General features: G+C 38.3%; 1 protein-coding gene across 12 annotated transcripts in view; it reads right to left on the minus strand.

The window, feature by feature from the left end:
• Positions 1-12,198, minus strand: part of ASAP1 (ArfGAP with SH3 domain, ankyrin repeat and PH domain 1) — a 165,922-nt gene that overhangs the window by 10,014 nt on the left and 143,710 nt on the right. For 8 of the 12 annotated variants that reach the window (XM_046929216.1, XM_046929230.1, XM_040690874.2 and 5 more), the window contains 4 exons: positions 9,655-9,708; positions 5,247-5,408; positions 2,685-2,751; positions 63-121 (listed from right to left, as the gene is read on the minus strand). In XM_046929216.1, the coding sequence (XP_046785172.1) occupies positions 63-121; positions 2,685-2,751; positions 5,247-5,408; positions 9,655-9,708 (342 nt within the window). The remainder of the gene's footprint in view (positions 1-62; positions 122-2,684; positions 2,752-5,246; positions 5,409-9,654; positions 9,709-12,198) is intronic. The other 4 variants (XM_425945.8, XM_015283133.4, XM_025148178.3 and 1 more) reach the window with 2 other exon arrangements.

Genomic DNA, 12,198 nt, shown 5'->3' on the forward strand with positions numbered 1-12,198 from the left:
GTTTATTCTCGCATACACTTAAAGAGAATTATGAGAATGCCCACAAAAGAAAAGTCACCTACCTTTCTGAGGTAGTTTGGGAAGAACTCTAGGGCCAAGTGCAGTCTTTGCAGTCCCAGTGCTAAATCAACAGATGTGAATTATTAGTGCTTACAGTTGTTGCAAAGTGTACCTTTTCTTTCCCATTTTTCTCTACACATCCATAATCTAGAAATATCCACATTTGTTTCTTTTGTATAACCAACTTGTCACCCAGTCTGTGCATCCAGCCCAAAACTCAATGCTCTCGTAAGAAAGGACCATTTTTTCAGAGAGACATACAAATCCTGCAACAGCTTTAATGCTACACAGCAGAATTATTCTGCAAACTGGGCTGCGTGCAAAAATGTACCCTGGAAATGGATGAAGCTGAAAGACCAGCTCAGTGGGCAGATCCTGAACTTAAAAGAAATTCTGCTCTTTAAATATTAAGATAACTATCCTGAATCATTCAAAACATCCTCTGGCTCTTATGCCAAGGGTTTGAAGTTTTCCAGGATTGAGTCTTTGCCTCGTGTGAGTATAACAACACAGTCTGCAACTGCATCAGGAGACAGCGTTTCTGCTGCTCCCAGGGAAACATGGACAGCTGTGAGCAAGCAACATGCTTCACCCTGCAAAGCTGTGTTACAGTCAGGTAAGCTATTTGTAATGGTATGCAACAACACAAGTAAGGCAGGAGTATTTTGGAACCATTCTTGCACTGTAGAGTAAGAAACACAGATGTTCCTAAGATGACCGCATCTTGAAAGACAGCTTGGAATCTTCTGGTAAAAAAAACAATTTTAACTTGTTTAATTTGCATATCTCAAAAAAAGTGCATTTCAATGCATTAATTAGATACTGAATAATACTCCCATAATTTGTTGCCAACAGGTAGGTCAAGCCTCCTTTGCCTACCTTTTTGAAGGTAGCTCTCCTTTGGACACACACTACATTATCTTAAGCTTAATCTAAGAGGCTTTGAAAATATCAGTTACAAGTATGTATAAATGGTTGCAATTCATTTTACTTTCTGTACTCAGTGAGAAAGAGGCTCCTCGGGAGTTCTACTTATTTCAAAATTTCATTTTAAAGCAAGGAAGAACTGGTCATTAAGAAAATAAGCTATTTGTTGAAAATGTTTTACCACTGATCCAGACACAAGAGTGACATCTGTTTCCTCAAACAAGCAATCTCATAAGATGCTTGCTTCCTTAACTCAATTTAATCCTCAACTACCATCTGGCCTGGCACCATTTAACCATGCCACATAAAAGAGAAAATGATGGCAGGTTATTCTGCTTTCATGAATTACAATTCTGATGAGATTTGTGCCTTCGGACTCCAGCTTTCTGAATGTTTTGCTAAGGGAAGCCCAGTTCTTTGCACTGGGAGGCTCTTTAAGTGCAGGTGATAAGATGATTACAAGCTCTGCTTCTTGGGGAGATATTTACATTCATACCAACAGTCTTCAAAAAAGAAAGTTACAAACAGAGAGTCAAGGCATGAAAACTCAGTGAGTAAAAAAAAAAAGTATTATTTCTGAAAAATTACTCAAAAAATAAGGAAAAAAGTGATGAGCTTGTCAGAATATGTTCAAAGGAGAGAGTGTTCCTGCTGTATCAGCAGCCCTGATTCCAGTACTATTTTCCTCTGAAGCAAACTTTTCAAAATGAGTAGGATGAAACACTAAAGCTTAATCTCCATGCTCTTTTTTTAGAAGTTAAAATACATCACGACATAAAACTGGAAGAACAGCCAAACTCAATCTTTAATATATAATTACTTAGGCTTTTCACTGATACCATCAAGAATCAGATTTGTACATTTACCCTCCTCTTATAAATGTTAAGTATGGCAGCAGCTCTTTGTGGCACAGAACATCACCGCCTTTTTCTTTCTATACCAAATGATACCTGAATGGATTCAGATGTGGCACATCAAGCTGTGCCACCAGGAACACATCCACAGCCTGTCCAGACAAGGCAAAGCACAGACTGAGGATGTCCAGAAGCTCCATCCACACACCTGTGATTTGCATGATGATATGCATCCACCTCCAGTTATGCCCTGATCTCACATACGCACATGGTCAGACAGGTACATCACCATGCTGCTTGAGGCACATTTATCACCATTACCGTGCTTTGAAACTAAGGACTTTGGAACTGCCTGGCAGAAGGAAAGGCAGTTTAGCTGTTAGAATGAGATGACTCCTCTCTGCTACAGAACTAGCTTCTATGGGTACGTACGCCAAAATTGACACTGAAATGTTTTCTTCCTCTGCAGTTACAGACCTCTCATTAAAGTAGATAAAATGAAATGCCAGGAGGCATGAAAAATAAAACTTCTGTCTTGCCAGACAGCAGTGTGAGGCAGCATTCCCTAGCTCAGACCTCACTTCTGTAGGAGCCACAGGCAGATTCTGGTACAAATTATTTTGTCCATCCCATTCAAAGAAGGAATTGTGCATGGAAAGCTATGAACAAAGTGTAGGAGGATCAGTGAAGCCAAAGTATTTGTACTGCAGTAAAGCATGCAGGAAACTAATGAAGAAACTTAGCTAGGATTTTACTTTATATGAAAGGCTATTTTTTCTAATTCACAAATTAGTTACGTCGAAATAAGTTTTCACCTTCACTTTCACATACACAGACTTTTACCTTGACTGCTGAGACATCCCCTCAAACTTGTTTGCAGCCTTAGTTGAAGGTGGGCCCAAATCATTACCTGAAATGAAAGAAACACAATTAAAAAAAAAAATGAACATTGGGGTAACTGAACATTATGGTAACTGAAATATCATCAGCAGAGGGTGTGCTAAGTCCACAGTCTTTCAAGTGCGCCCTACATGACATGTCTAAAGATTTTAAAGATCATTCTTCACCAGCAACTTTGTAACTGAAAAAGCCACCCAGACCATAATGATCCACCCTGACCTTGCATATAACGCAGAATTCACTGGTAGCTCACATCTGCTGGCAAGGGAAGACTGAATTACATTGCTGAGCTTCTGCTGTAGGGCACTTGTTTTGAATATAGTGCTTCAATTTACTCTGAATAGGAGATACTGCAGGCAAGAGTCTGAATATATTTATGGTAGATGTGCCTTATAACAAAACATATGCGTCTTTGTAAATCATTATTTTTGTGAATAAAATCAAATTCAAGGTTTTGAGCACTGCTATTTTACTGAACAGTCATTAAATCAGCAAAGGCTGTTCTTCAAGCCTCATTACCATAAAGTTACCATAAACATTAACTCCAGGTAATGACAGGAGCCGAGGTATATTCAACTTTATCAAAAGGTATCAAAATCCAAACCCAAGCGATTCTGAACTCCTTCATGGAATCATAAAGGTTGAAAAAGATCCCTAAGATCATCTAGTCCAACTGCCAACCCACCACCAACAGAAAACTTTCACAAATCATCAGTTAATTCCTCTTTTAGGGCCTTGATCGTTCCCTCTTCCCTCCTCTACTACAGCTCATCCAAACAGTCTTCGAATCAAATTCATAAACATTACATCCATCTCAGATAAAATTTACTGAAGTGACATCTAATGATCCAAGAATGCAAAATGCTTCCTAAGCAAAAGAATAACATATCTCACTAGATACCATTCTTTGTGCTGAAGTCTAAATGAAACAGCAGAGAAGGCTAATAGTGAGCCTTCCTAAAAATATCTTTGTATGAAAAAAATGGAAAAGTAGAAAAATAAAATTAAGACTAAATCAGACAATAAACCTTTCCCATGGAGGTCCCGTGAATGAAAGAAAGGAAAATCTCATGGTTGCCATGGAAATCCAAAATAATCTAAGAGACATTTCTAAAACATATGTAAATAATAACTTAATTTGCTTACACATAAGCTAAAGATTGTTCTGTTGGAAACCTCAGCACAGGGTAGCTCTACACTTGCACCTTCCTGTCCTTCAACTGTGATATAGGATTTTTAAGGAACAGTTGCCACCAACTCAGCTTCCACCGCACCTCTCGTTCTGCTAGAGTCACATTATATAATACCTATCATAGTATTTTAGGTGCTGATTTGGACTTAAAAGTTAGAAAAACAAAATAATCTTCGAAGTCCAAGCTCTTCCAATGTTTTTACTGCCTCTGCAGCAGCCCAGAGCTGTTGTAGGAAACATTTCTTCCCATGTATCTGAAAAAGTAGGTAGCTGAAAATATTGCCAGTATTTGAATTTCTTGAGAATAAGGCTTTACGTTCAACTCCATACTTCTCTTCAGATTAAGTACTTTGTCAAATCACACATTCTACACATGTGCGCTACATAATTCAACACGTAACTCAACTTGCTGGGGAAAAAAAAGTGCTTTTAGGCTTGATCTCCATTTTATGTTTACATTAGAACAAAAAGAAAATAGTCTTAAGATATGACTAATGTATGGATGACCCCTATATGTAAGTATTAGACTCCAGTTTATGGATTTATGAAAATTCTGCCAACAAGACTAGAATTAGAGGAAGTTACAAGGGCCCAAGATTTACAGCTGCAGGAAGAAGTTAAATGCATAGAGAAGTGATGGGTGCAAAAAGGAAGGATTCAAGTAGAACAGAAAATATTTCTTAAAAAGCTTCTGTCAGAAAGGTATCCTGTTAAAAAAAAATAAAGCACTGTTTCTTTATAACTTCTGCTGATAGAAGGATGCAAAACTATCAGTCTTTGCACGTGCACATATACCATCACACAACCTGAAAACATAAAGACAACACATCCCACCAGTTAGCTGTGAATACTTCATAGGGGGAAATTTGGAGCAGAGCCCAAGGAGATGAGCAGTTCTGGGAACTGGGTGAACTGCATGGACTCACTGAGGTGCATCTGCCCCAAACCATGATCCATCCAGATCAATGAGCTGCTCAGAACAGCAGCAGAGCTGAGGGAGAAGATGCAGGGAGGATGCAACAGATGTGGGTGAAGCAGCCTGGGAAGCTAGGGCAGAGAGAGGGAGGCGGCAGAGAAACTGAACGGGGTCCCAGGGAAGTGTGGAGTATTTTCAGTTTTCTCAAGTGAGACTCAGACACAGAAGCCTGGAAGCTACAGTGACAGAGACAGACTGTTGATTTCTCTAAGCTGACATCACATCAAGCTGCAGGAAAGCAAGCAGCAGGTAAAAGAAACCAAAGATTTTATTTATGTATATATATATCATAGTAAAGGTTTGCCCTTGCCCTTTTGTCTTGCGTTTCAAAACTCACCCCAAGGAACTGGGCCCTTATTCTGGGGTCCGTGAGGTAGTGGGCTTGGTGGGTCAGAGAGGGTTCTTTTGTGTCCTGGGGGTGGGGGAGGTGGTCTCTTCTTGGAAAGAGTGGAGCTGCCACTAGAGGGTTGAGTGCTTAGAGGGAGGGTTGAAGGTGGGCCTGCAAGATAACAAACAACCTTCTTACAAATACATGTGCATCAACGGCAAAGCAGCACCAAAAAAAAAAGAAAATCACAGTCAGACCACAGTGAAGTGCAGTGAAAAAAAAGTAAATCAAAAGACAAGCCATGCCAAAACACTTTGAATTAAACAACACGTTCACCACATTTTTAACCTTTTCAGCTGTGGGAATATAAGCAACTTGACAATAGAATGAAACACATACCATCTAAAAAACACAGGATTAATCACTCCAGGATGTTTAATTTTAGGTGTTTAAAAAGAAATCTTAATTTTAAGTAACATTTAGCAGTTAGGTTTTCAATCACTATTATTTCACATCAGATTGAAATAGGTTTCCAGATGTTCAATTACACGGCTAAGTTTTTTGGTTTGCTTGTTTTCCTCCATGCTATATCAATTCTGTTAATAAATTGGGAGGGGCTGTACAAATATACACCTTCACATTTTCTTTGTTTTGTGTTTTGGAAATAAACTACGGAAAAGTTTCCACAGTTATTTTTCATTTTAACTTTCATCTGAATACACCAGAATGCACATTCGTAAAGCAATGCAAGTTGTTGTATGCTGCATATATAAAATAAACATTAGATAGGCCCTTTATCTGTCTGAGATTATTTAACGTGCTTATAGCAGCTTCTGTAGTCACCTTTACCCTAAACCCTGTATTTCCCCTGAATCAACGTTGGCACAAGTATTACTCAACACAACACGTACTTTACAGAACACGGGAACAAGTACTGGTTAAAAGGAACAGTTACCAGAGGGGAAAATGAGTTTTCCCTATTTAACTGCATCATTCACCTTCACAAGTGTCGTTATAGGAAGCCCAAGAAAGCGAGCAGTGCTGCGCACAAACATGCAGTGAAGAGACAACTGCTTGAGTCAGCCATCATTACTACCACAGTAAATGATTTGTGACACTTATCTAAATTAATTCTTTGTTAGTTTAGATTAGCTTAAATCCATTCATTTTTTAATCTCCTCATCTAGTAACATCTTAGCGCAGTCGCGATCTTGCATTACGTTTTGAACGTAAGAGATCTTTGCCATCATAGGCTGCATAAATGAAGAACGTTAAACATACAGTTTAAAAAGCAAAGTTTATTTATACCTGAAATTTCATGTCTATCATCAACTATTTTGCAGCACTACAGAATCTATTATTTCTGGAAACACAGCTTATTTGAATGGAATTAGAGACAAGATTTCATTTTGCTAATCAGCATGTAGCCTGGCCTGCACACAGAACAGAATTCCTCAAACACAACCCCAGCAAAAATTTTCATCCTGGCTTTCCATTGACTGCTTAATCTTGTGAATCAAATTATTAATCACAGAATCACAGGGTTTGTAAGGGATCTCTAGAGATGACTGAGTCTAAATCCCCTACTAAAGTAGGTTCCCTACTGTAGGTTGCACAGGTAGGTAGCCAGGCAGGTCTTGAATATCTCCAAAGGAGACTCCACAACCTCTCTAGGCAGCCTGTTACAGTGCTACGTCACACTCACTGTAAAGAAGTTCCTCTGCATATTTGTGTGGAACTTCCTACATTCCAGTTTTCGGCCATACGTCCTTGTTCTATCGCTACACACCACTGAAAAGAGTCTGGCCTCATCCAATTACCTCCCGTACTTTAGATGTTTACAAACGTTGATCAGATTCCCTCCCAGTCTTCTGTTTCCCAAGCTAAACAGACCCAGGTAACTCAGTCTTTCCTCCTCAGGAAGATGTTCCAGGCCCTTTATCTTTGCCGCACTGCACTGGACTTTTTCCAGAAGTACCCCATCTTTCTTGAACGGAGGAACCCGGAAATGGACACAGTATTCCAGATGTGACCCCAGCAGGGCAGAGTAGAGGGGGAGAAGAACCACCCTCAATCTGCTGCCCACACTCTTTTTAACGTACTCTCAGATACCATTGGTCTTCTTGGCCATCAGGACACACTACTGGCTCAGGGCCAACCTGTTGTCCAAAAGAACACGCGGGTTCTTCTCTGCAGAGCTCCTCTCCAGCAGGTCATACCCTAACCTGTACTGATGGGTGTGGTAATTCCCAGGTGCACAATTCAACACTTGCTTTTGTTCAACCTTAATATGTTCCTCTCTACCCAACTCTGCAGCCTGTCCAGGCTCCGTTGAATAGCAGCGCAGCCTACTCTGTTGATAGCACGTCAGCCATTCCTCCCAGCTTTGTGTCATCAGCCAACTTGCTCAGAGTGGACTCTATCCCCTCATCCACAACAATGATGAAAACGTTGAATAAGAGTGGACCAAGCACCAAAGCCTGGGGAACACCACTAGTTACAGGCCTCCAACCAGACTCCATACCACTGATCACAACTCTGAGCTCTGCCAGTCAGCCCGTTCTCAATCCACCTCACTGTCCACTCATCTATCCCACACTTTCTAAGCTTCAATACAAGGATGTTGTGAGAGACAGTTTTGAATTTGTTCCCCCTCTATTTAATTTACAAAGTGTTCACAAAACACTTAATTGAAAATTGACAAGCAAATATTAGTGTTAAGTAATAAGACTGTTTTTCAATATGTACCCTTTCTCTTTTTAATTTCTTCTGTGATCTTAAGAAAGTGAACTAATTTAAACCATGCATTGAAACATTTCTCACAGAAAAAAAATCATCTCTCAATGTAAGTTTTGACTGAAGCTTCAGTTGACTTCTGCAGGTTAGAAATCTAATGCACTTAAACACAAATCAAACGTTCTTCTCTACAAACTGTAACTCATGAGTTTATCTACAAAAGTGGGCATGGTAAAATGAAGTAGAAATACAATGTTAATAATAACATCATTTTTAAAGAATGTAGAAAATATAAATGGTATGTCAGAATGGATGAGATGTACTCCATAGAAATCTCGAAAAGGAGTTGCACGCTTCTGAAACATCCGCAAGTGGCAACGGCCCATGGGTTCTAGTGTGCCACCACCTAGTGCCCTGTGGGGTGAATTGCACTACGGCCTCACCACCCAATACTAGCATGGCCTTCCCCTCCCCACAAGTTGCAAGTAGCACCAACTTTGCTTACAGTGTCGGAAATGTACAATACTATTTACACTTACTGCTAATCAAATTTCAGAAATGAAGTAAAACTTGTGCTTCTTACTGCCAACAGAATAGAGATTTCTTCTCTACAGACTTTTATGACCATAATGAAGTATTTCATACTTCATATACCAGTAGTATGTCTCCAGACAACAGAGTTTAAAAACATTATTCCCTCATAGGCTTAAAGAGTTCACATGGTATACTGCAATTACAGGGAAAAAGCAATAAAGTATTAAAAACGATGCAGGTTTTCGACTCCTAGCACACATTTCTACATTAATTTCACAGGTACTTAAATGGAAAGAATAAATAATAGCTTACAAGGCATGCACTAATGATTAGATGGCTGAAATACAAAAATATACTTTCAAATAAACAGCAAATAAGGGAAAACTTCAAAGCATCTTTTCTGAAACAGGTGCAAGTCACATAACACTGAGCAGAGTAAGTGTGGGAAATGTTCTCAAATTTGAATCAGTCCATGGAAATAGCTGATGAAGCAATATGAAGATGTGATGCTGTATTAGTTGCTGGTAAAATTATTCTAAAATACCCTATATTACATGAAGTCTTAAAAAATCACTATTCTTTTTTCTTTCAATATATAAATCTAGGTAGGTGTTTCTAAGTAATAATCAGAGCAGTTTTCTAGATCAAAACTCTTCTGCAATTCTAACCAGGCAGCAGGTAAGTCAGCCATCTCTCCTCCACAGTCATCTTAATGACGTTTTATCACATCATTGTGAATTTCACATTTTATGAAGAACGTTCCCTCCCCCCCCCTCAAATGAGCATAGAAAAAAAAGAACCCGAAAACACCTTAACATTGAACTCTGCTTCCATTGGGCTCTTTTTTTCTTTATTTCACTGGGCAACAGCCGCTTTCTACACAAAATACAAGCTATTTCCATCTCACATCACTTTTACTCTGTATAATCACAATTTCACGTGTGAGAAGACCAAATCATCTCAAACTTACAGTACTGTGGTAAGTAACAGGAAAATATCTGCAATTAATAGTGTATTTCTGCCTTTTGGCTTTTGTGCAGTTAGTATATTAATTTGTGTACTAGTGAAAGCATGCAAAGCTGTTACGATCCACTTAAATTGTGGTTTTACAGTGTAAAAACCTCATATTTGTATGTATTTTTTTTACCACTTAATGAGAGATATGGAAGAACCAGTATTCCAGTTAATGGTTGAACAGGTACTGCAAAGGAAAGTAGGTTTATATTAAAAATAGTTTTTTCATTAACAAAAGTTACTGTTATTTTTCCACTTATAATGATGACACTTTTTGCAGATACTACCAAAAGCCTTCTTCGTTTTGTACTTTATTACTGTAGACGATACATCTTAAGTATTGAAAATAAAAGCATAATTAAAGAAGCTGATCAGTCATTCCAAATAAGAAAGCTAGGAAAACAAACTGTATCAATATTAGCACATGAAGAACATCCCATAATTAATGCTAAAAAAAAATCCTGCTTAAAAAAAGTGTCAACATTCATATTAAACAATTATGCAGTTTGGGTTGTAGCACAAATATAACTACACGGTTGTCAGCTAGCCTTCCCTTCCTATTACAGTGCTATAACATACAGAATTGGATCAAGATTAGTAGTATTGTTTACTAAAGCATACACCAAATTTATAAGAATACGCTAAAAAAAAATCTAAGTATATGCAAGAGAGCTGTAGAATCCTAACAGCATTCAAAATAAACAGAAGAAAGTGGATGAAGAAAGAATACACAATTATATACAGTGTTAAAATTCCAGACTAAGAAACCTTTCTTAAACTTCCATTTGCCTGTATTCCAGAAAGGTGATTTAAACAGGAAAGTACAGAGAAGGGTTAATGCAATGAAAAGAAACTTGAATGACAGCAGAATTAAAATACTCCATTTGAAAAGAAAGGTTTATTTTGTTTAGTTAAAAAAAAAAGACCTGTATGATCACTCTCCAGGTAGCACCTAAATACTGGGACCAATGGCAGAAAAAAAATCACTAATGCCAATGTTGTTACATGAACAAAGTACATGAACTGGACTTTGGAAGATTTCTGATCCTGTGAGCAATGCAGTCAGACAACTTTTAGAAGTCATGAGTAAATGACAATTAGCTATTTTGTTTAGAAGCGAAGTTTGATCAAGTGACAGCAGATTATTTGATACAGCATCAACAAGGTTGGAAAAGACCTACAAGATCATCCGGTCCAACTGTCAAGGCTGGACCAACCCGGTATCTGCAGTTGCAATGGGAGGAACTGCAATGGAAGGGTCCTCTGGTTTTCTGTACTTTGTCTTAGAGCTGTTAGAGAGTGCAAAATTTGCAAGTTTTTAATTAGTTAAGATCTAAACTTAACTTTCAACATGCAATTGATCCCTGACCACCATATTTACCCTACATGAGAATAGGAATTCTCATTCACAGGATCACTGAAGACAATTAACTTTCATTTAAAATTAAGGAATCCTGTCTTGGATTGCCTAATCCTTCCACAAAACTAGCCCTCACTTTGGATTTGCAATTAAGTTTGTGCAAGTCTTTATTTAGATACTGTCTAGTCATATAACTACTTAAAGACATAATGCAGATGTAAGCTGGAGAGTTTAATGAAAAATATGATTTTCAGGCTGTTACAGTCCAAAAGACTTGACTGACAAGACAAGCTGAACCCAAATGTCAGATAAACTACTGGAAAAGGCATAGCCATGGTAGCTTATGCAGTGATTGCAGTCACTCTGCACTCTTTATTCTGTTAGAATTAACTAAATCCAGGGGTAAAAATTAATGTGTCCACAAATGAGTTGCTTTAGTGTACAATACATGTATACCTGTAATGCCACTGCTGGAGGAACCTTCCCTTGAGACCTGATACCAAACACTTATGACATTACAAAATTATTCTGGCTCATTGCTTTGAGAACATAAATAAACCCAAAGATAAACCATCTTTGCTCAGGCATTTTTTAAAGCAATGATTATCAAACTAGGAAATCTAGTCACAGAATCACAGAGCGGCAACCTGTTCCAATTCCACTCTGAGTAAAGAATTTTCTCCTAACATCTAACTTAAATCTGTTCTCTTGTAGACTAAAGCAGTTTTTCCTTGTCCTATCACTATCAAACCATGTAACAAGTCAGTCTCCATCTTGTTCAGAACCTTTCTAAAATATGCCTCTCCAGCTATCCGTCCCCCTGTAGACCATCGCCATGTTGTAATGGTATCTGCCAGAGCCTCAGAGCTGAGCAGGGACAAAGACCACTTTTCCATTTCAGGACAGAAGGTAAGTTCAAATTTAGTTACAGAATCGATGTAGCAAAATACAATGCTATGTTTTCACATAACTTTAAATCATATAGGTAGCTACCAAAATGATTTATATTTTTTTTTCCTCCAATAGAAAAGGATTTGATAAGCCCTGGCCTGTTGCAGAGGTGAAGTTCCAAAAGAGAGGTGCTCACTATTCTAGGCATCTGCCCATACTATCACTCACTCCCTGCCACTTATAACTAACCAGCCTTCCAAGGAGAGAAGGTAAAGAGCATAATTATTAATAGTTTCAGAGAAACAGAGAAAAGTTCCTGAAGCATGGAGATGACTGTAATGATGAGCACAAATACCAGATTAGTCTCACAACCAGTCATGTTAACATATTACCAGCCAGTGTTACACTGTGCAGTAAAATAACCTT

The sequence above is a fragment of the Gallus gallus genome, chromosome 2, assembly GCF_016699485.2.
Source record: "Gallus gallus isolate bGalGal1 chromosome 2, bGalGal1.mat.broiler.GRCg7b, whole genome shotgun sequence".
Taxonomy (NCBI): Eukaryota; Metazoa; Chordata; class Aves; order Galliformes; family Phasianidae; genus Gallus; species Gallus gallus.